General features: G+C 45.2%; 1 protein-coding gene across 7 annotated transcripts in view; it reads right to left on the bottom strand.

The window, feature by feature from the left end:
- Positions 1-19,211, bottom strand: part of Tln2 (talin 2) — a 488,380-nt gene that overhangs the window by 47,987 nt on the left and 421,182 nt on the right. For 5 of the 7 annotated variants that reach the window (XM_008856023.3, XM_029557651.1, XM_029557649.1 and 2 more), the window contains 6 exons: positions 18,625-18,771; positions 16,768-16,869; positions 13,605-13,724; positions 7,063-7,209; positions 3,188-3,354; positions 2,107-2,290 (listed from right to left, as the gene is read on the bottom strand). In XM_008856023.3, the coding sequence (XP_008854245.1) occupies positions 2,107-2,290; positions 3,188-3,354; positions 7,063-7,209; positions 13,605-13,724; positions 16,768-16,869; positions 18,625-18,771 (867 nt within the window). The remainder of the gene's footprint in view (positions 1-2,106; positions 2,291-3,187; positions 3,355-7,062; positions 7,210-13,604; positions 13,725-16,767; positions 16,870-18,624; positions 18,772-19,211) is intronic. The other 2 variants (XM_029557653.1, XM_029557654.1) reach the window with 1 other exon arrangement.

Genomic DNA, 19,211 nt, shown 5'->3' with positions numbered 1-19,211 from the left:
CCACCTGCCTCTACCTCCCAAGTGCTGCGATTAAAGGCATGTGCCACCAAGCTTATCTTACTATTTAGCTTTTATACAGAAAATTCTGCTCTATGTAATAGCATGGATTAAGGACATTAAGGTAGGAGAAGTCAGTCACAGAAGAGAAGCAGTCTATGACCACACTTATAGTAGCTAAAACAGTCAAATTTCTAGAAGCAGAGTAGAATGGTGATTGCTAGAGATAAGAGTCTGTGTGTGCTGGGGGGCTCGTAGGCAATGATCACAAAATTTCAGTTAAGTGGAATGAATAAGCTCTAGAGACCTGCCATCTACCGTAGTGCCCAGTTAGTACTACCGCATTGTACAGTTAAAGGTTGGTGAAGGCAGAGCTCATGTTAAGTGCTCTTACTCAAAACAGAAATAAAAGTCATGGGAAAACAGCACCTGAAAAGAAAGGTCAATGTCAGCAGCCACTGAAGCTGCGCAGAAGTCAGAAGAGCTCATTTGTGACTTCTACTTTTGTGCTTTATACAACTTGTGAAAATAAAATGTTTTCAAAGGAGAAAAAGATCCCACAGCAATTCAACACATCTCTCCATGTGGAAAGATTTACATCTTCCCATTCAAGTTCTTTCTCATCAAGTTGTTTATGTAAGGAGGTGCTTGGGCTGTAAGGTTCCAGCTCCAGGGACAGGGTTTCCAGTCCTCCGCTCCTCCCTCCCTCTCTCACTCCCTTCCTGCATGGGGAACAGAACATTGCCACCAGCAGGGATTTCTACAGCTACTTAGTGCTGTCCAAGCAGCCCACCTGAACTCCAGTGCTGGTGGAGGAAATCCAGCCAGAGGATAAAGCAACCTAAGGAAGAATCCCCCTGGGGCCTTGTTGTCTCAGAGGACAGTGAGAAGGAGAAAGGAAAGGGTGGGCACACTGCTGTCTTGAAGGGCAGGCATTTCTATGTATCTAGCTTGGCCCAGATTTGACTAGTGTATTGAATCCAGTGCAGGTAGTGGACATGGAGGGGTTTACCTTGGAAAAATGAGTGTAGAAGAGAATAGGTGGCTTCTATCTACTGAGGGCCCTCACTGGTTGTCAGCTCAAGCCATTGGAATGCCAGCTTAATGAAGAAGATCCGCTATGTGCCAGGCTGCTATAATTGAGTGTGCTGGTTTCAAAGACAGCAAACTGCAGTGACTATGATCTGGAAAAGGGACCAAGGCTCAGGCAGATAATTTCAATGAAACTGCCACCTTCTAAGCAGAGGGCACAGGAACAGAAGGGCCTTCCCACTCTTGCAGTCCCTCTTTCTGTCTCAGAGGCAACCTTCTCCAGCACCAGGCTACAGAGCTGAGATCGTTTCTGCACCCTCCCAGCTGCTCCCCAAACCCTGTTCTCAGCTGATATCCACACTGGCAGCTGGGGTCACCAAGGCCTGGTGCCCAGACTTTCATCAGTCTCAACTCTCAGCGGCTCTGTGGGTGAGAACACTCGTCTTTTCAGTGCCACAACCGATGACTATCCTCATTCCAGTTGTGGCTATTCTAGAATTTTCCTGTGCATTTTCTCCTTGGCAAGGTTCTAAAGGCTGGAGTCCTCAGGGCTTGGTCTGACCCCCTCCTCTCACTTCATGCTTTTCTTTCCCTGTGTCTTCAGGCACTGTCCAGTGGCAATGACCCCCGAATCGCACCCATGAACCCAAGCAGGTTCACCCCTCACTGGTTCTACCTGTGTGACTCTCTTATACTTTTAATTCATCATGCCTTAGATCAGGACTCACCTTCTCCCAGGTCAGCTCCTTCTCAGTTCATGGAACTGCCATCGACACACTGCTCCATTCTGACTGTGGGGCCATCCTTGCTCTCCCTTATTCCCCAATGTTTACTGAACCCAATTGTTCACTGGGCCTCACTGACTTCTGCTTCTAGATCTCTCAAAGCCCCTGGTCTCACTGCCGCAGTTAATGCCTCTGTCTCCTGGAGACAATTGCTTCTTAACAGCTTCCCAAACCAGACATACTCAGACGCATTGTTTGCTTCCAAGGCCACTATTTGCTTGAGCCCTGTTCTGAAACCTGGCACAATGTGTGTAGGAACAAGGGGAAGATATTCCTCAGGGTCTATTCATACCTGGGTCTCAGGGTCATCAGAGCCCAGGCTGGCCGCTCCCAGTTTGACCACCTCAGCAAGCTGGGTGATGGTAGCTGCTGAGGACTGAGCTGCCTGGGCAAGTTTGTCTGGAGTGGATGCAGCTCCTGACACGAGCAGCTTCGTATCTTCCACCAACGCCTTGGCTGTCTTCAGAATGTTCTCCCTGAGAACGGGGAAGGCCGGAGAGAGGGAGAAACATAGAGCAAAATTGCTTAATTGCAGCTATAAGGAAGGAAGTCCTTCATGGGGGCTTTGGAACAAAAAGCCTGCAAGGAAAGGGGGGTCCTTCCACATTATGTGAGGCTAGGGACCCAAACAGTACTAGACTGGGTGTGGGTAGCAGAACTCAGGGAAGGGCTCAGTCTTGTAGTTAAGTGTTGACCCAGCTTCTTTTCCACAGTTCTTGCTATCCCTTCAGATACTTCTAGGTGACAGTGAGTTGCAAAGATGCTTAAGTTGCCCATCTTGCATGAGAATTAAAGTCCACAGGGCTACGTAGTTCATAGAGACTCTCTACCCCATCACAGCCCATTCGGTTGGAGAGGAAAGAAAGGGCATGATGAGGAATTAGGGGTCGCTAGCAGTAAATATAGAGCCATCAGCACCACTGTGTTTTAATGAAGGCTTGGCAGAGGCAGAAGGCTTTGAGCTGTAACTGCTAAATGTGCCTTTTCTACTCCTGATCCTGCTAAGTCTGAGTAGTTAAGAGGAGCAGCTCCCTGGCCTGCAACACTGAAAAGCTGTTGCCTTGCAGGAACAGGATATTTGTAACTAGTCAAAGATCAGGTTCAAACATGGCTGAATTTATAGTTGGCAAAGGAGTTTACTCTGACCCTGTGGCTCTGGTCCCTCACTTGAACATTTTTTTTTTTTTTTTTTTTTTTGAGACAGGGTCTCCCTGTGGCCCCAGCTGGCCTGGAACTTGCTATGTAGACCAGGCTGGCCCTAATCTCCCAGAATCTCCCTGCCTCTGCCTCCGAAGTGCTGATCATGCCCAGCTGAGCATCTTTTTGAAAGATACCCACATCTAGGGCAGGCCAGCCTGAGCCTCTCCTAGTACCTGTGATCTGCGAAGGTCTCACTGTTCTCTGCATTCAGTGTTCCTGCTGTTGCAAACATGATGGTGGTGTCTAGGTCAGCAATGATCCCAGACACAGCAGTGGCAGCTGTGATGCATGCTTGAGTCCCCTTGTTCCCAGCCTGGAGAGCCGAGAGCACCAAGGATACCTGTAGGTAGAAAGGCAGTGTGAGGTGAAGCCAGGAAATGGAGAAGAGAGCAATGGAAAAGTGGACTGACATTGAAAATAACTGAATTCTCTTACATGCTGACATAGCTTGAGGTTTAACAGCACAGGGTTAGGGCCAAGTACCTGATCTTGCCACATGATACTGGGCAAGCTGCTTTGTTCCTCCAGGCCTCAATTTCCTTAACTGTGAAACATAGCTAGTGTTTCTTGCCTATTGAGTTGTTTGGAGATTTAAGGAGGAAAAGTAATTATGTGTCAAGTGTCCAGGAAGGAATTTGCACATCATGAGTGACCCTGGAAGACAGTGCTTACCGAGGTAGTATGATGCTTTCTGATACCACAGCAAGGGATCAGGGTAGGGTCCTGAGAAATAGGTAGCCATTTCCACTCCTTCAGTTAGGTGTGTTAAAGGAAGAGCCACTGCTAACACATCACTCCCTTACCTGGCCATGCAGGATAGGCCACTCTCCGGAGTGGATCCCAGCGAGGCTCTTGCATGTCATCATCCACTGTTAAGTAGTAATGCGATGACCAGAGGTTCTAGCAAGTCAGCTGAAGTCTGTATCCCAGTACATTCCACACCAGAAACCCCAGGTGCCAGTTTCCACCCTCAGCTCCTCCTCAAACGTTCTTCCCTGTTCCCAGAGATATTTCCACAGCCTGACTGTTCCACACCTCAGCTTACAGTCTAACCATGTGCCCACCTGACTGTCATTTGGCATGTCTACCAGCTGCTTAGGTCCCTACATACCCTCCTTCTTACTCTGGACCTGTGTTCTGTTCCCAGGCCCTGCTCTCCTCCCTAGCACTGACATGTGCATCCTGCAGGATACTGTTTAAAGTACCCTCTGGGATGCCTCTCCATTCCCTCTGCTGAGACAGCTCTGCTCCCCAGGATTTCTAGCAAACTGTTTCTGTCCTCAGAATAGCCCATAGTCCTGAAGGTGAAAACCAACATGTCACATGGGCAGCTAGACACTCTGTGTGTGTGTGTGTGTGTGTGTGTGTTGTGTACGTGTGTATGAAAGCACATGTGTGTGGAAGCTAGAGGTCAACCTCTGGGTGTCTTCCTCAGTCAATCTCTACATTTTTTAAAGATATGGTTTCTCATTGAATGCTCTCAAACTTAGCTAGACTGGCTGGTCAGTGAGCCCCAGGGATCCACTTGCCTCTGACCCCCAGTATTGGGATTATAAGGTAAATATACTTCTTGAAGTATGCAAACCAGGTATGTGAGTCACAGCATGAATAAGGGTTGGGGACACTCTGCCTTGTGCTACTCAGGTCTCAGGAGAGGTTGTGGGCACAGCCTGGCAAGAGGGACATAGGGACGATTTTTGATGATTTTCTCCAAGACTAGTTCACAAGGAATTACTTCTTTTCCTGTGATATTTAGTTTTAATTGTCAACTTGACACAATCAAGAATCACCAGGGAAGAGTCTCAGTGAAGGCCTGTCTAGATCAAGATGGCCTATGGGCATACTCTGAGAATTAAAAAAGATATATATTTTATTATTTTTATTTTATGTGCATGAATGTATTGCTTGCCTGTATGTAAGTGTACCTGTGTGTGCAATGCCTGCAGAGGTCAGAAGAGGGCGTCAAGTTCCCCTGAAATTGGAGTTATGGATAGTTGTTAGCCACCATGAGGGTGCTGGGAATTGAACCTAGGTCCCTCTGCAAGAGCAATGCTGAGCTTTCTCCCCAGCCCCTTGTCTAACTCTTTTAAAAAATGCCTCTAGGTCCTACCAGGAAAAGATGAGTCTGATTAGCACAGAGTTGGCCAGGGAATGAAGTCAACAGTGCCTGGAAAGGGCTTTGAGGATGGGTGGGAAAGGCCTGCATAATAGTGGGATGTCTTGGGTGTGTATATGCAAGGGATGTTCTTATTCAGGGTAAAAGAAGAGTCCAAAAACAATGTCCTACCTACTGTAGGTGTGTAAGCAGCAGGTATTTACTGAGCATCTACTAGCCACTGGGTATGACACATAGGTAGAGAAGGGGCTCATGGTTGGAGGATGTACTACTTATACCCCAAGACATTAAGAATGACAAGATGCCCAGGTGGATCTAGAGGGCAGTGATCTGAAGCAAGAAATAGCCAAAGGGGTAGTTGTTGGAACTAGCCACCTCCCACCTCTGTCCTCTATGTGTCCTGGGACATGCCCCTCTGCTTTGAGAAGCAGGGAGGCCAAGGCCAGCTCAGGATGATCCTGTGGCCTGGTTAAAACATGCAGTTTGGGTCCCCTTCCTAATTCAGGCTCTTTACTGGGAAACTTGGCAAGGGCTTTGAAGGGAGGGAAGTGCCTTCCTCCAGCTGAGATATGTATTTCCTCCTCCTGCAGAGGCTAGTCCCATGAGCTGGGGGAAGCTGCCAGATGGAGGCTCAGCCTTGTCCAGGTCTGGCTGACAAAGCAGCCTCTGTGGATAGCTTCCCCTTGAGGGTTTCCCCTGCCCAGCCCTCCATCCTTGTGGCCAATTTCTGAACATTACATAGCTCTATGTGTTGAGAACCACAGTGAATCCAGAATATGGATACTACAGCCTGCTTTCCACGCAGCTGCAACACAGCTGACCAGAAACGACTGAATACATAAGCAAAGCCTGGTCTGCCTATGGGGAAGAGTAAAAGAGCTACTGGACACAAAGGGATGGATCCAATAGGAATCTTCTTAGCTAGGAAAATATCATGGGAGAAAAGAATTTTGGAGAAAGTTTACAGAGAATAGTGGTTAGTATCTGTTAACTATTCAACTATTTACCTGGCATGGTACCAAGAACTTATATATACCTTAATTCTATGAGTCAGATATTATAAGTCTGTGTACTCATTTTACAGATGAGGAAACAGAGGCTTGGAAAGGTAAGCTCTTCAATCCTTGCTGATCATACTCTTAAGAGACTTTTTATTGTTTTCTTTTAGAGACAGGGTCTCACTATCAGCTTTGCTGGCCTGGAACTCACTATGTAGACCAAGCTGGCTTTGAACTCACAGATACCCACCTACTTCTACTTCCTGACTACTGGGATTAAAGGTGTCTTTCTGAATAGCTGCCCTTTGGGTCAGAAGCCCAAGAAGAGCCCTTGCTCCTCCACAGTGTATCAAGTGACTGTCTAGTCAGGAGCCTCCCTGCTTCATGGTATATAAATGAAGAGCTTATACATTGGGGAACTTTAAATTTTGTTTGTTCATTCTTGCTTTTTGAGACAAAGTCTCACTATAATAGCTCAGGCTGGCATTGAACTCTTGATTTTCCTGCCTTGCCTCCCCTGTGCTGGGATTACAGACTTGCACCACCACATCTAGCTCTATCATCTTTCTGACCTAGCCCATAGCACCTAGGAACCTCTTAAGGAAGGAAGACCAAGGGGTAAAGGGAGGGCCTGTGGTGTCAGGCTTTCCCCAGGTGACTCCTGATGGTGATTTTGATAGGTCTCTCTGCAGGGGAGTCCTTTGAGAATGTTGAGCACCAGGCCCTAACCTTTCTGGTACAGCCTGTTTTACCCTGAATTTCTCAGGTCCTGTGGATTGCCATGGCTCCCACACTACTCCCTCTCCTGGGTGGTGAGGGAGATAGCTGCCTTGGCTGGATTAACTTTGGTTTAGTCCCCATCACAGCTGGTCACCGAGTGCCAGTGCCCACCACCACAAAGGCATATCTCCTTTCATCCAGGGTAGCTCCATACCTTCTCAGTGACAGAACGTGTGCACTCGATCAGCTCTTTCTTGGTGTAGCTGTCTGTGGGGCACACCTGGAGGGCCCCTGCCTTCTGCACCAGGAAGATACAGCCGTGGCCCAGGTCCTGTACACGTGTACGAATCTGGAATCCGATCTACAGAGCAAAGCCAGGAGGGAGAAGGACTGTGAAGAGACCCTGCCATTGAGGCCTGCCCTAGGTGGAAAATTTTTCTTGTGCCCTACGGGAGCCCAACTAGGAAAATTCCATTCCCATTTAGATTCCCTGTCTGGTTAAGTATGGAATTTGGTGGATTTAATTTCCAGCTTTAGACTGTAAAATGCCCATAGCCTCCATTAAAAGTCACTGGGCTAGCATAATACCTTCACAATGCGTGTTTTCTAGCTCATCTGGGTCCCAAGCTACCTCACATGGGAAGGAAAGCCTGGGGAGGTTCAAAATGGAGCTTAGCATCTTTTAAGTGGTCAGATTCCTACAAAACTAGTACGTTTACCAACTAGAAGATCCCCTTCCTCAGATGAATCACACAGTGAGAACCACACAGGGCCCAGGTTTCCTGTCTCCTGAGCCAGGTCTGAGGTTTCCTGAAGAAGGGGGGCACATTTTCAGTGCTAAAGGCTCAAGAGGGAGGCACTCCTGCTTTATTTACTTGATTATTATTATTATTTTTTTAAAGACAGGGTTTCATGTAGCCCAGTTTGGCCTCAAACTGTCTAGGTAGCTAAGAATGAATTTGAACTGATCTTTCTGCCTCCAATACTCAAGTGGTAGGATTTACAGGTGTGTGCAACCACACCCAGTGTCGGGGACAGAACCCAGGGCCATGTGTGACACACGCTAGACTAGCATGCTACCAACTAGTTACATCCCCAGTCTAGAAATGCATCCTTTTAAGGGTCCTGGGTTGTGTGATTAGAAGAGGTAGTTTGCCAATGAAAAGCCAAATGAATCTCACTATGGCTAAGCTGCCAGCTGTCTATTTTGAGATTATAAAAGCATGCTTTCTTCTGGTTCTAGTTCACTTTGGGTCTGATCAATACAGCTGCCATAAATGAGCTACCTTCCAACCAAGAAGAAAACTAAAACTTGAAGCACAAATCAGTGTTATTTTCAAGAATCTACAATAGCTAGAAGTTGGGGCTACTTCTTCCAGCATCCATCAGGAAGATTTACCAAGAGATCTCATTCTTGGTAAAAACTACCAGGGAGCATCTGACCCAAGGATGTTGTCTCTGCTTCTATCTCATCAGTCAGAGTTTAGGGAAGAGCAACTCTGGAGAGTAGGGAAAACTGTAAATGTTCTTTCCTGATACAGAAATACAGACAGCTTCGGGGTGGGGTGGGGGTTCTTCTCTTAATTCCTTAAGGGCTAAACGACTTTGGAATCCACTTAGCAGAAAATGCTTATGATCCAGAAGGTTGAGCTTCTGATGTCTGGGTGTCATCTAGCATGTGCACTGGGTACTGTGGGAGCTTCCCATTTGTGCAGGCTGTCCTGCTGTTAGCTCTCTCTATGTAACACAAATGAGAGGCACCCTTGGATTCTATAGCATGCCAGCTCCGCACACAGGCCTGAACAGACACGGCAATGAGGCACTCATTGAGGAAGGGAAAGGCTCTCCAGCCACAGAGCAGTGACGTCACTGAAATATTTTGTCATTTTCTCATAGGCTCTTGCTATGTATGACTGATGCTAGATGTGTTTGTTGGCTTACAGACAGCATCAAGGTGAAGCAGGGGTATGAGTCATTAGTTTCAAACTCAACCAGGCCCTAGAAACCTTGCAGGACCACATAGTTTAACCCCAACTATTGAGGGTCAGAGCCGACCTAAAGGTAACAGTTCTTAAATGAAAGATGACAACAGACCCCAAGATGACAGGGGACTGTTGGTGATGTCAAAGGAAGGAAGCAGCACTTACAGAATTTCAAAATAAAAAAGACCTCCAGTTCAAGTTTTTAAAAGTGGCTTCAATTAAAATAGAATTTTGTGGTTCTGAGCAACTGAACTCTCTGAGCCTCAGTTTACTTATCTGTAAAATGAAGGAGAAGAAATGATTCTTGTCTTACATACTGTGCTGGGAGGGTAAATGGTAGCACTCATCACAGTATCTGGGGTTGGCATTTAGTGATTCTTCCTATTTTCCAGATGTGTGTGAGATGGGAGGGCATTTAAATGCAAGGGGATAACAAATCAATACAGTCTAATAACAATTTCACTGGACATTTTATACTACTGGATGAACTTTCTAGAAAGGGAATGAATTTTTAAAACTGTGTTTAAACAGCTAAGGAACTGAAAATTGCCCAGCTTCTTAAAGCAACATTAAACTTCTCAGCAAGTATAACCCAACATTGTAACACATACAGGGTGGACTGAATGCACGAATAGATTTATCATAAAGGAATGCTGCTCAAAGACATACAAGTTGGGGTTTTAAATTGGCAACTTTGGGAAAGCATTACTTGAATCTCACAAAAATCCTCAATTCCCTTCATGCTCAAATAAAAAGATTATGAAGAAAACCATCTTTTGGTTTTGTGCCTCAAAGGGAATTTAAAAAACATGGCCTTTATGAAGTTTTATATCCAATTACAATCAGGGGGTATTGTCTAAGAAAAACTGATCATTTTCCCTTACTGCCTAAAACCAAAGAAAACGGGATGACTTTTTGTGGCTCTTAAAAGCAACCAGGTCTGGAAACTGTTATCGACTATGTCGATGCTGTTGTAATGAAATGCTTCTACTAATTATGTGGTTATTAAGTAAATTGAAAAAAAAATTGATCACTAGGCAGGAGAGGAAAGCTGGGAAATTTAAGAAGGGAAAAGGCCCCTTGCCTGCGATTTAGTTTGTGTTTCCTACTGAGTGAAGTCCAACAAACTTCAACATAAATGGTAAAACCTAAACCGACTATCTTTCAAAATTGGCTGTAAATTTTTAGGTTCACAGTGTTGAATTAATACAGTTATCCATTATTATACTCAGTATAAACCCTGTAAGACATGAAATTGAATGAAGTTTTAACCTTTAAAATAAAAAACCCCAAAACAAAACAAAAACAAACAAAAAAAACAACCAGGTCCAGAATTACCTCGGAGAGCTTGTGAGAGTTAAAGAGCAGTATCAGAACTGTCTGACAAACATAGAAAAAAAAAATTTAGATGCACAGCATCACTCCCTCACCTCCAGGGATTGAATCCTGGGGTGGAAAGTTTTAGAATGAGCCAGAGAGTACATGTCCATCCCACCTGGCAGGGGCCGGGGCGGGGGGGGCTCCTGCTGTAGGCACTTAACAAATATGCTCTCCCTGGCTTTTAAGACACTCAGCATTGCAAGTGCTTACAGGAGAATTTTCCCCAGAGACAGAGCTACAGTCACTAAATCTTCCCTCCAGGACTTACATTTTGGAGTTCTGGCTCCTAGGACCTCAGTCTCTTCTCTTTCCTTCCTCTCTCCCTCCCCTCCCCCTCCCTCCCCTCTTTCCCTCTCTTATCAGATGTGTGTGTGTGTGTGTGTGTGTGTGTCTGTGTGTGCGCACGCGCGGCGCAGGCCACAGGTCATTGTTGAGTGTCTTCCTCGATCTTCACCGTATTTTTTGAGACAAGTTCTCTCACTGAACTTGGAAATTAATGGTTTGGCTGGACTGGATAGCCAGTAAGCTAACCAGGGATCTTCCTGTCACCCCCTCCTCAGTGCTAGGATTACAAGCGCATGCAGCCATAACCAGTTTCTTCAGTGGGTGCTGGGGATCTGAACTGTGGGTCGCATATTTGCACAACACTTTACTAACTGGGCCATCTTTCTGACCTCCCCACTCTTTGTTTTACAAAGAGGAAACTAATCTTAAGTTGCAAAACTGACAGAAGGCTTTTCATTTTTCTGAAGATATTTTCCACAGTGATATCTTATTTTTCCATGAAAAACTCAAAGCCTTTGTTCATATCACTGTGTAACAAAGGCTTTGAGTTTTCCATAGAAAAATAAGCAGAGAAAGATCCTGCTTGATGTTTGAGGACAGAACTCTGACTTTTCCTGTAATTGTCACATTGTGGAAAAGACCAGAACGCTGACTCAGCAAGGCACACCGCAGGAAAGGCTTACCCCTTGCCCTGGATGTAAATATTTTCACATGCTGGGATGTGGGGCCCTCTCGAATACACAAATAACTTCTAAAATTTTGGTATATTAATACAAAAAACCACCTTACAGTGAGTGCTCCAGAGATCTCCTAACCTTCTCAGCTTCCCCTCAAGCATCTGTCTGACAAATGCACACAAATAATTCTCCTGTACAAGCCACTGGTAATTTTATATTCTCTCTGCCCTCTGTGGCTCTGGGTCATACGGCTCTCATGCCTGGACTGTAAAACCCATCTTAAGATGTCACAGTGAAATTGGCAAACCTTAATGAAAATGTCAACAACTAAAACCCAGGACCAGCATAAGGTAACTTGTTGTGCATTTAGCAATACATTCTCTTTCCTGACTGCCTTCATGTTATTTTATATTCTACACTGTAGTAAGGAGCTCTCCTTGCTTCCTACATGGGGTGGGCAGCTCATACATGGAAAAGGCTCCACAGATCACTTGGGCAGGCCAGTGTTCCAAGCTCCCCAGACAGATGAAGGTGGATTCTGTGTGCAGATCTTTCTGTGGAGAGAGGTCCAAGTCTCCCTGGCAATCATGGTTTCTGTTTTTAATCTCCTAGCAAAGCCAAACACTTTTGTCCTTTTGTCCAAACTTTTCCTTACTGTAACACAAGCTCTCTATTTGTTTATGAAATTCAAAATTACATGGTGAGCAAATGAATTATATGTCTACATAAATTACAGACTAGAATTCTAGTCTGGTCTTACTAAAACAGGGAGCCTTTTTTTTTTTGAAGATGAGCCTGTGTATAAGAAATCAGGATGCAGGTATCTGATAGCTGTTCTTTCTTGTTGACTTAACGTAATTATTAGAAACATACTTATTCATGCTACAGCCTAAATAATCATTCTGCAAACGGAAAACGGGGCACAGTTAGAAACTGAAGGAACTCCATGCTTAGATATATATGTATGTAAGTCCATATATATGATATGCCTGTTTGCATGCTGTGCTGTATAGCTTCAGTTGTCAACTGGACACACGTGGGTGGGTAGAGGGAACCTCAACTGAGGAACTTCCTCCATTGGACTGGCCTGTAACCACGTCTGTAGGACATTTTCTTGATTGCTGAGTTATGTGGGAGGGCTCTGTCCACTGTGAGCAGTGCCACCACTGTGCAGGCCGGCCTGTGTTGTATAAGAAAGTAGGCTGAGCATGGGTCAGAGGAGCATATCAGTAAGCAGTGTAGCTCCATGGTCTGTCCTCCAAGTCCCTTCCTGGAGTTCCTGCCTTGGTTTTCCTTTTTGATGAACTGTGCTATAGGCCAAATAAACTCTTTCCTCCCCAAGTTGGTTTTGGTCAGTGTTTTTATCTCAGCAATAGAAAGTAACTAGAACACATGCACTGTTAAAACACACATTGGAAAGTGATGTGTCTGGGGTCTTCATTTCTGCAGACACACTTGGGCCTGACTTGAAGAGGAATCAGCAGCATCAGGTAACTGAGGGACAGTGACTACCATTGCAAGGAGAAGCACAGGCCAGTTACAACCTGTGGCCTCCACAGCCATGGGCACTTAGGAACATACTAAACAGGGCTTACATTCAATAGAAAGCTTGCTGAATTTCACAGAATGAGGTTACCTGTGTCTCCCTAGTGCTCCTATGATACTGCCTTCATTTTGTATTTCAAGACTGATCTTTCTTTCTCTAGGGAGGCAGTTTCCTGAGCCCTAGACACCTTTCTGAATGTTCACACTAACACAGGTGCCATCAGCTGTGGGGTATCTTCCCAGGGGACCATTCCATTCTTCACAACTTTCAGAGACCATAGTTCTTTGAAAGTGACCAAATTTTGCCATTCAAACAGCCTTATGGGTAGAGGCTTGCTGAGGCAAAGTCCATGCTGGCCTCAATGGAAAGGTATGAGGGAAGCAGGGGGTCCTGAAGAACCTACAGTTAAGGCTTTGTGTCATGAAAAGCTGGTTTTTCTCAAGAGAAGGGAAGTGAAATCCCACATGTGTATCTTCTAACACTTTGGGAGCCTTTGGAAAACATAAACATGACTGGTGGGACGTGCTAAGGGGGAGCAGAAAGCAGGAAGGTGGAGGCCCTTGGTTTGGGCATTTAAGGAGGGTGATGGCCAGGTGTAATGGGCCTGCCAGAAAAATGCAAACAGAGCCCTTCTGTCTGAGAGCACACTCCCCAGGCTGCTCTGGATCTTGGCCAGCTGGCCTCAGTAAGGGCCCAAGTCTGGACCACAATTTTGGGGTATCTGTATGAAGTTGGGGCATCACTATACAGTAGTGGGAATGAAACCTGCTTCGGGCTACGGGGCTGGGGTCTTCTGGAGTAGAGCTACAGGGTACTCCGCCCACCCCCACAGGGTGGGAACCACTGTGAGTTTGCTTCTTAAAATAAGGGCCTTAAGGTGGCAGACCTCCTCTGGTTCGGCGGTGGCTGCTGCCATCTGGCCCTGGAGAGCCAGGTGCCCATAGTCACTGGTCATTTGTGAAGCCAGGCCTCCCAACTCCTCCGGGTTAGTAACCGACTTAGTCATCTGGAAAAAGAAAACAAGCAAGACACAAATACATACATACATACACATACACATACAAAAAGAAGCATCAGACCATGTGTTAATACCCGGGGAAGCCAGAGTTTCATTCACTTTTAGCCCCTAGGTAAGGTGAAGGCCTAGCCTTGCATTGAGGGCCAGATGCTGGGGAGGGCAGTTCAAGCAAAGCCCATGCTGCATCATACATAACAGGCCAAGGCTGTGACCACCCTGCAGGGCCTCTCAGGCCAGCAGCTCCTGGCTAGGCCAGATGGGCACATGCTCAGCATGCAGACCATGCAGCATGGACCCCCTTCCTCCAGGGGCCACTCTCAGGAGCTGTCCTAGGAGGGCACCAGAGGAATTCCACGAGGAACCACCAGGGGAACAAGTCTTGTGAATGGCACACCCTGAACCAGGTTCTACAGGGAGCTGCTCTAGTATCTGGGTTCCCAGAAGCAGGTCTCAACTGGGTAGGAGAGGGTCTGAGGATAGGGCTGTTACAGTCATGAATGAGGCATGGTGGAGAAGCCAACATTCTAGAGGAAGATTCTTAAAGAATGCAATTCTGGGTGAATTTGTCCTAAAGCATGAGAAGGTGTACACCAGAAACTTGGATAAGAACACCGCGATCCCCATGGTCAAGTTCTACCTTTCTGTGGTCAGTGCAGTCTTTCCCCCTGGGCCTCAGAACACCATGTGTCAGTTAAATCTTATTTACTCAACATTAGCTTCAAGTTTTGTATCTTTCCATGAATAAAAAGGGCCAATTAATTCCCCTAACAACAGTGTTAACTTGTTACCTAAAAATTGCCTGCGTCTCTCTTCAAGGGATTTCACCCCTGCCTGTCTCTTTTCTCACTCTATTTTTTTAAAGGATCTTATTCTTATTTTTAATTATGTGTATTTATGTGAGTATGTGCAGATCCCCTGGAGCTGGAGTTATAGGTGGTTGGGAGTCACATGAAGAGAGTGCTGGGAACCGAACTTGGGTCTTCTGCAAGAGCAGTATATGCTCTGAACTACTGAGCCATCTTTGCAGCTTCTCTTTTCCCACTCTTAAGAGGGAGATGGGCAAGTGGACAGGAGGCCTAGCAGAATAATTCTTAGTAGTCTTGGCAGAATAAGTCCCTCTTTTTCTCTCTCTTTGAGGCCTTTAAATTTTTTTCTTTTTAAATACTTATTTAGCATATGTGTGTGTGAACTCAGGTCATCTGGTTTGCTGGTGCCACCATGCCCAGATTAAAGGGCTTTTAAAAAGCCCTTTTTAATAACTCCTTATCTATTGAGATGGAAATGCTTGTCCCATCTAAGGTTTGTTTATAAGTCACAATGCCACTGGCCTCAAGTCCAAGAGTGGGTTTCAAAGAGCACATGCCAAATCCCAAAGACTGAAACGGTGTCATGAGCTGTACCATTTGCACTCTGCCAACAGGAACACAAAGATTCTTCACCAGGTGAAGCATGCCTTTCTCCAACTCAAAAGCCAAGTTATCTATCTCAGGATGGGCTATGCAGCCAGAGATTGGGATCCTTGGATCATAGGCACCACAGGACAAGACAGGCTAGCCTAAAGCCTGGCCCAGAAGACATTTCAGAAATGCCACAAGGCCACTCAAAATGCCTTCTCTTCCTGCTGTACTACAGGCAAGAGACTTTTGATTTGCCCTCCTTTCTCCCTTGAAAGGACCGGCCTGGGGCAACTCCACCTGGTCATAGGACTGGAGATGATGGCTATTGCTCCCTCCTTCCTCAGGCCAAATTCTTTGAAACAACAGGCCTGGCAGAGTTTCCTTACATGAGCAGAGCAAGCAGGGAAGCCTTTGTGGTCCAAGCTCAACCTCTAGTGGACACACAATTACATGACAGAACCAGTGAGAGAGGTGCTTAGGCCATCACCATGGGACAGGAGGTATGTGTTAGCTTATTCTGTCCCTCCAACTGGGAAGGCTACTTGAATTCCCAACTCAGGGTAATGTGGAAAGTCTTTTTATTCCACAGCATCTGAGCCTTCAAGTTGAGAAGGATATTTTCTTTCTGGTCCTATCAAGTCTCCCAAGATGGCATTTGTCATTGTTCATGTAATGTATTTTTTTCTATTTTTGTGAATATGTGTGTGTGCAACTTGTTGGAATCAGTTCTTTTTCTCCACCTTGGGGATCCAGGGAATTGAATTCAGGCTGTCAGGACCAGTAGATGCCTTTTCCTGAGCCAGCTCACCAGCCCTCGTAGAACTTTTTTTCCATTGAAGGAACATGCACTATTTTCCAGTGCTACTTATAATGATCCAATAATGCAATTCTGCTTGCATTATGTTTTAGTGAAAAAATTACTTTCAAAAGTTGAAGGCCTTCTGCTGTCAGGAATTAAAAAAGAAAGAAAGAAAGAAAGAAACAAAAAAACCCCACAATTTGATTTTGCCTGAAAGAGTGACAAAACCTGACCAACAGCTCAAGTATTACACTTTGACTCTATCAGATAATCTCACCTCTTTACTACTTTACTCCCAAGTTACTTGCCCTCCTCTTTTGAGGCAGGTCTCCTATAGCCCCAGCTGGCCTATAACTCACTATGTCTCACAGAGATCCCCTTGCCTCTGCCTCCTGAGTGCTGGGATTAAGGGCATACGCCATATGTAGAGTTATGAACAGCCATACCTGGCTGCCTTCTTTATACTAGACTACTTTCCTTTAATCTATAAAAATGCCTCAAATCTTTTCAGAGGTGAGTGGGAGTCTTTTCTTTTCAACTCCATTTTCTTTCTCATTTCCTGCTTTCTCTTGGGTCATCTCCTCTCTTTGCTCCCTGTCCTTATGAACAAATCTCAACTTTAATTCCTTTTTGTTTTTTCTGAGATGAAAACTCCAGCAGTCTGGGGCTTCCATATCATTGGCAACCAGAGAGATGGTAAGAGCTAGCTTCCAGGGGGAACTAGAAATATGGGCTGGCCACTGTCTCTAACACAATCCTAGGTTCAAGGACTCAGGTGGTGGTGGAGGATGTAAGAGCAACCCATAGTGGGCAGGGCAGTTCTTTTTCTTCTTACCATTTCCTGAGCTGTGACAGCAATGGCTTTGGAGTATTTGACCACAGTTGTCTGGTAGTCAACAAATGTTCCCTTTGGTTCTGGAGGTGTGCCTTCATCCAGCTGCAGAAAAGAAGAAAAGAGCCCAGAAGTCATAGAAGTCTAGTGAAGAGTGAAATGAATTTGTTAGAATCAGAAACTTAAAAGAATGGAGAGGCCCCTCAGAGGTTGCTTGGTTGACACTCAATTTAGTGCTCAAACTTCTCTAATCAGGACTCCAATGGAGGTGCATTTAAAGTACTCAGGGGACTCACGAAAGATGAGGACCCAGTTTTATCTGAAAGGAGTGGGAGAGATTCTAGAGGAAGGATGCTTTAGAGAAGTCTTACCAGATGAGGAGGAGGCTACCCATATAAAAGCTGGGGAAGGTACCCAAGACAGAGAGAACAGCCTTTAAATATTTTATTTATTAGTCTGCATGCATGTAAGTGCATCCGTGTCATGCAATGCCTGTGGAGGGGTGTCTGATCCTCTTAGAACTAGAGTTATAAACAGTCGTTAGTTGCCATGTGGGTGCTTGGAATCGAAATGTGACCTCTGCAAGAGCAGCCAGTGCTCTTAACAGCTGAACCACCTTTCCAGCCCTGGGGACAGCCTTCTAATCATGATGAAGATATGGAACTTAGTAGGCAATCACATATTTTGAGAAAAATTTTCCCGGAAACTCTTTGCCACATGGTTTGGGATCAGGAAGGAGAGTTCATACTAAGAAGTTAACTAGGAAAATGTTAGAGGGTGTGTTAAAGTACTACATGGCATAAGCAGGCACAAGCTATGCTGAGAGTGAAATAAATGTATCCGTGGAGCCCATGCAACCTGTGGCTGTACACCCTGGGATGCAACTTTTATGAAATTCTGGGGAAATGCTCAAGGCTTTTTTCACAGGAAGACAGATGGTACCAAGTATCTCCATCATAGCACAGACCCTGCAGATAAAGTGAGGGTTAGGTTGTGGATTCATTCATTCAGCATGATCACTTATTATCCTGAAATACTATATTGATGTAGTCATAATCTGACAGTGGGCATTCCAAAACCCAGGTGGTGCCTAAGACTCTTGTCTGTACTATCCCAGGATGGCAGTTAGATGATGATGAACAATTGTTTACCTTATCAATACCAAAAGGACATGTTACAGAAGGAATCCTTGCAGGAAGAGTAGGGAACACAGAGTTGAAAACATCTCTAGTCGTATTTCCTACTGACTCATGTTATCATCCATGCCTAGTTCCTCTGAGAGAGTCCAAGAGCTTTTACATGCTCTATTTAGTGGTTTCTACATTTGACAACATATCAGAAGCATGAGGTTTAAAAAAAACATCCAGTAAAGATTCCTAGGCTCCACTTCGCTAAGACTGCAGGTCAGGGGTAAAGTTCAAGAGTTTGCATTCTAGAAAGTTCCCTGATTCCAAAGTAGTCATTCAAAAGCCAAACACAATGACATCACTTCTTGACTTCATGCTGGAGTTTGTTTCCCATCACAGATCTATGAAGTAGACACAAGATGTAAATAATTATTTCCATTTTACAAATGAGGAAGCCAGTGATGCCTTCACCATGTCCATTTTTAAAATGTAAAATGGAAAGACTAGTGCAGCTGGCTTACAAAGGTGATGAATTAATACTCAAGGAGGAATAATATGTTGGATCTATGACTGGTCACCTACACATAATGTACAACCCTCAGGATAAGAAGACTTGCTGGTTTCAGTCTTGACTGGTAGTCAGCCCATCAGAGAACAGCACTTAGGGATGGTGTAGGAGAGACTGAGGAGCATATAGTAGAAATTCTAGAGGGGTCTGGCAGCCCACACCCACCTTGCTCAGGGCCTCTGCAATGGCATCCACCATGCCTCCCACCAGCCCGACTTCACTGGCAGCTTCATTCAGTGTCACCATGATGTCATCCACAGCTTCTTTCATCAGCTGTGCAGCCTCTGTGATGGCATCGTGGGTGTGCTGTGCCTAAGAAGGGAATTGTGAAATTTTAAATAGCAGGAAACATTGCTCACTCTTAAGAATCACTTTGATCTGTTAAGAATACTCTCAAAAAGGAGGACTGGGCTGGAGAGTTGACTCGGTGGTTAAGAGCGCCTGCTGCTCTTGCAGAGGAGCTGGGTTTGGTTCCCAGCACCCACATGGCAGCTCATGACTGTCTGGAACTTCAGCTTCAGGGGATGTGACATCCCCTCTGGCTTCCATGGGCAGTGCACACACATGGTGCATATATATGCATGAAGGCAAAATACTCATACACATAAAATAAAAACAGTGAACCTAAAAATTGTATAGTCACTTTTGAAAGAAATGTATTTTTGCTCTGGAAACTGTTATTGAGTATGTTAAAGCTATAATAAAATGCTTTAAAAAATAATAAAATAAAATAAAATAGGAATCTTAATTTT

Source organism: Nannospalax galili, unplaced genomic scaffold, assembly GCF_000622305.1.
Source record: "Nannospalax galili isolate Female #2095 unplaced genomic scaffold, S.galili_v1.0 scaffold288, whole genome shotgun sequence".
NCBI lineage: Eukaryota > Metazoa > Chordata > Mammalia > Rodentia > Spalacidae > Nannospalax > Nannospalax galili.
Note: the sequence above shows the minus strand (reverse complement) of the source record. Positions and strands in the feature narration are given on the sequence as shown.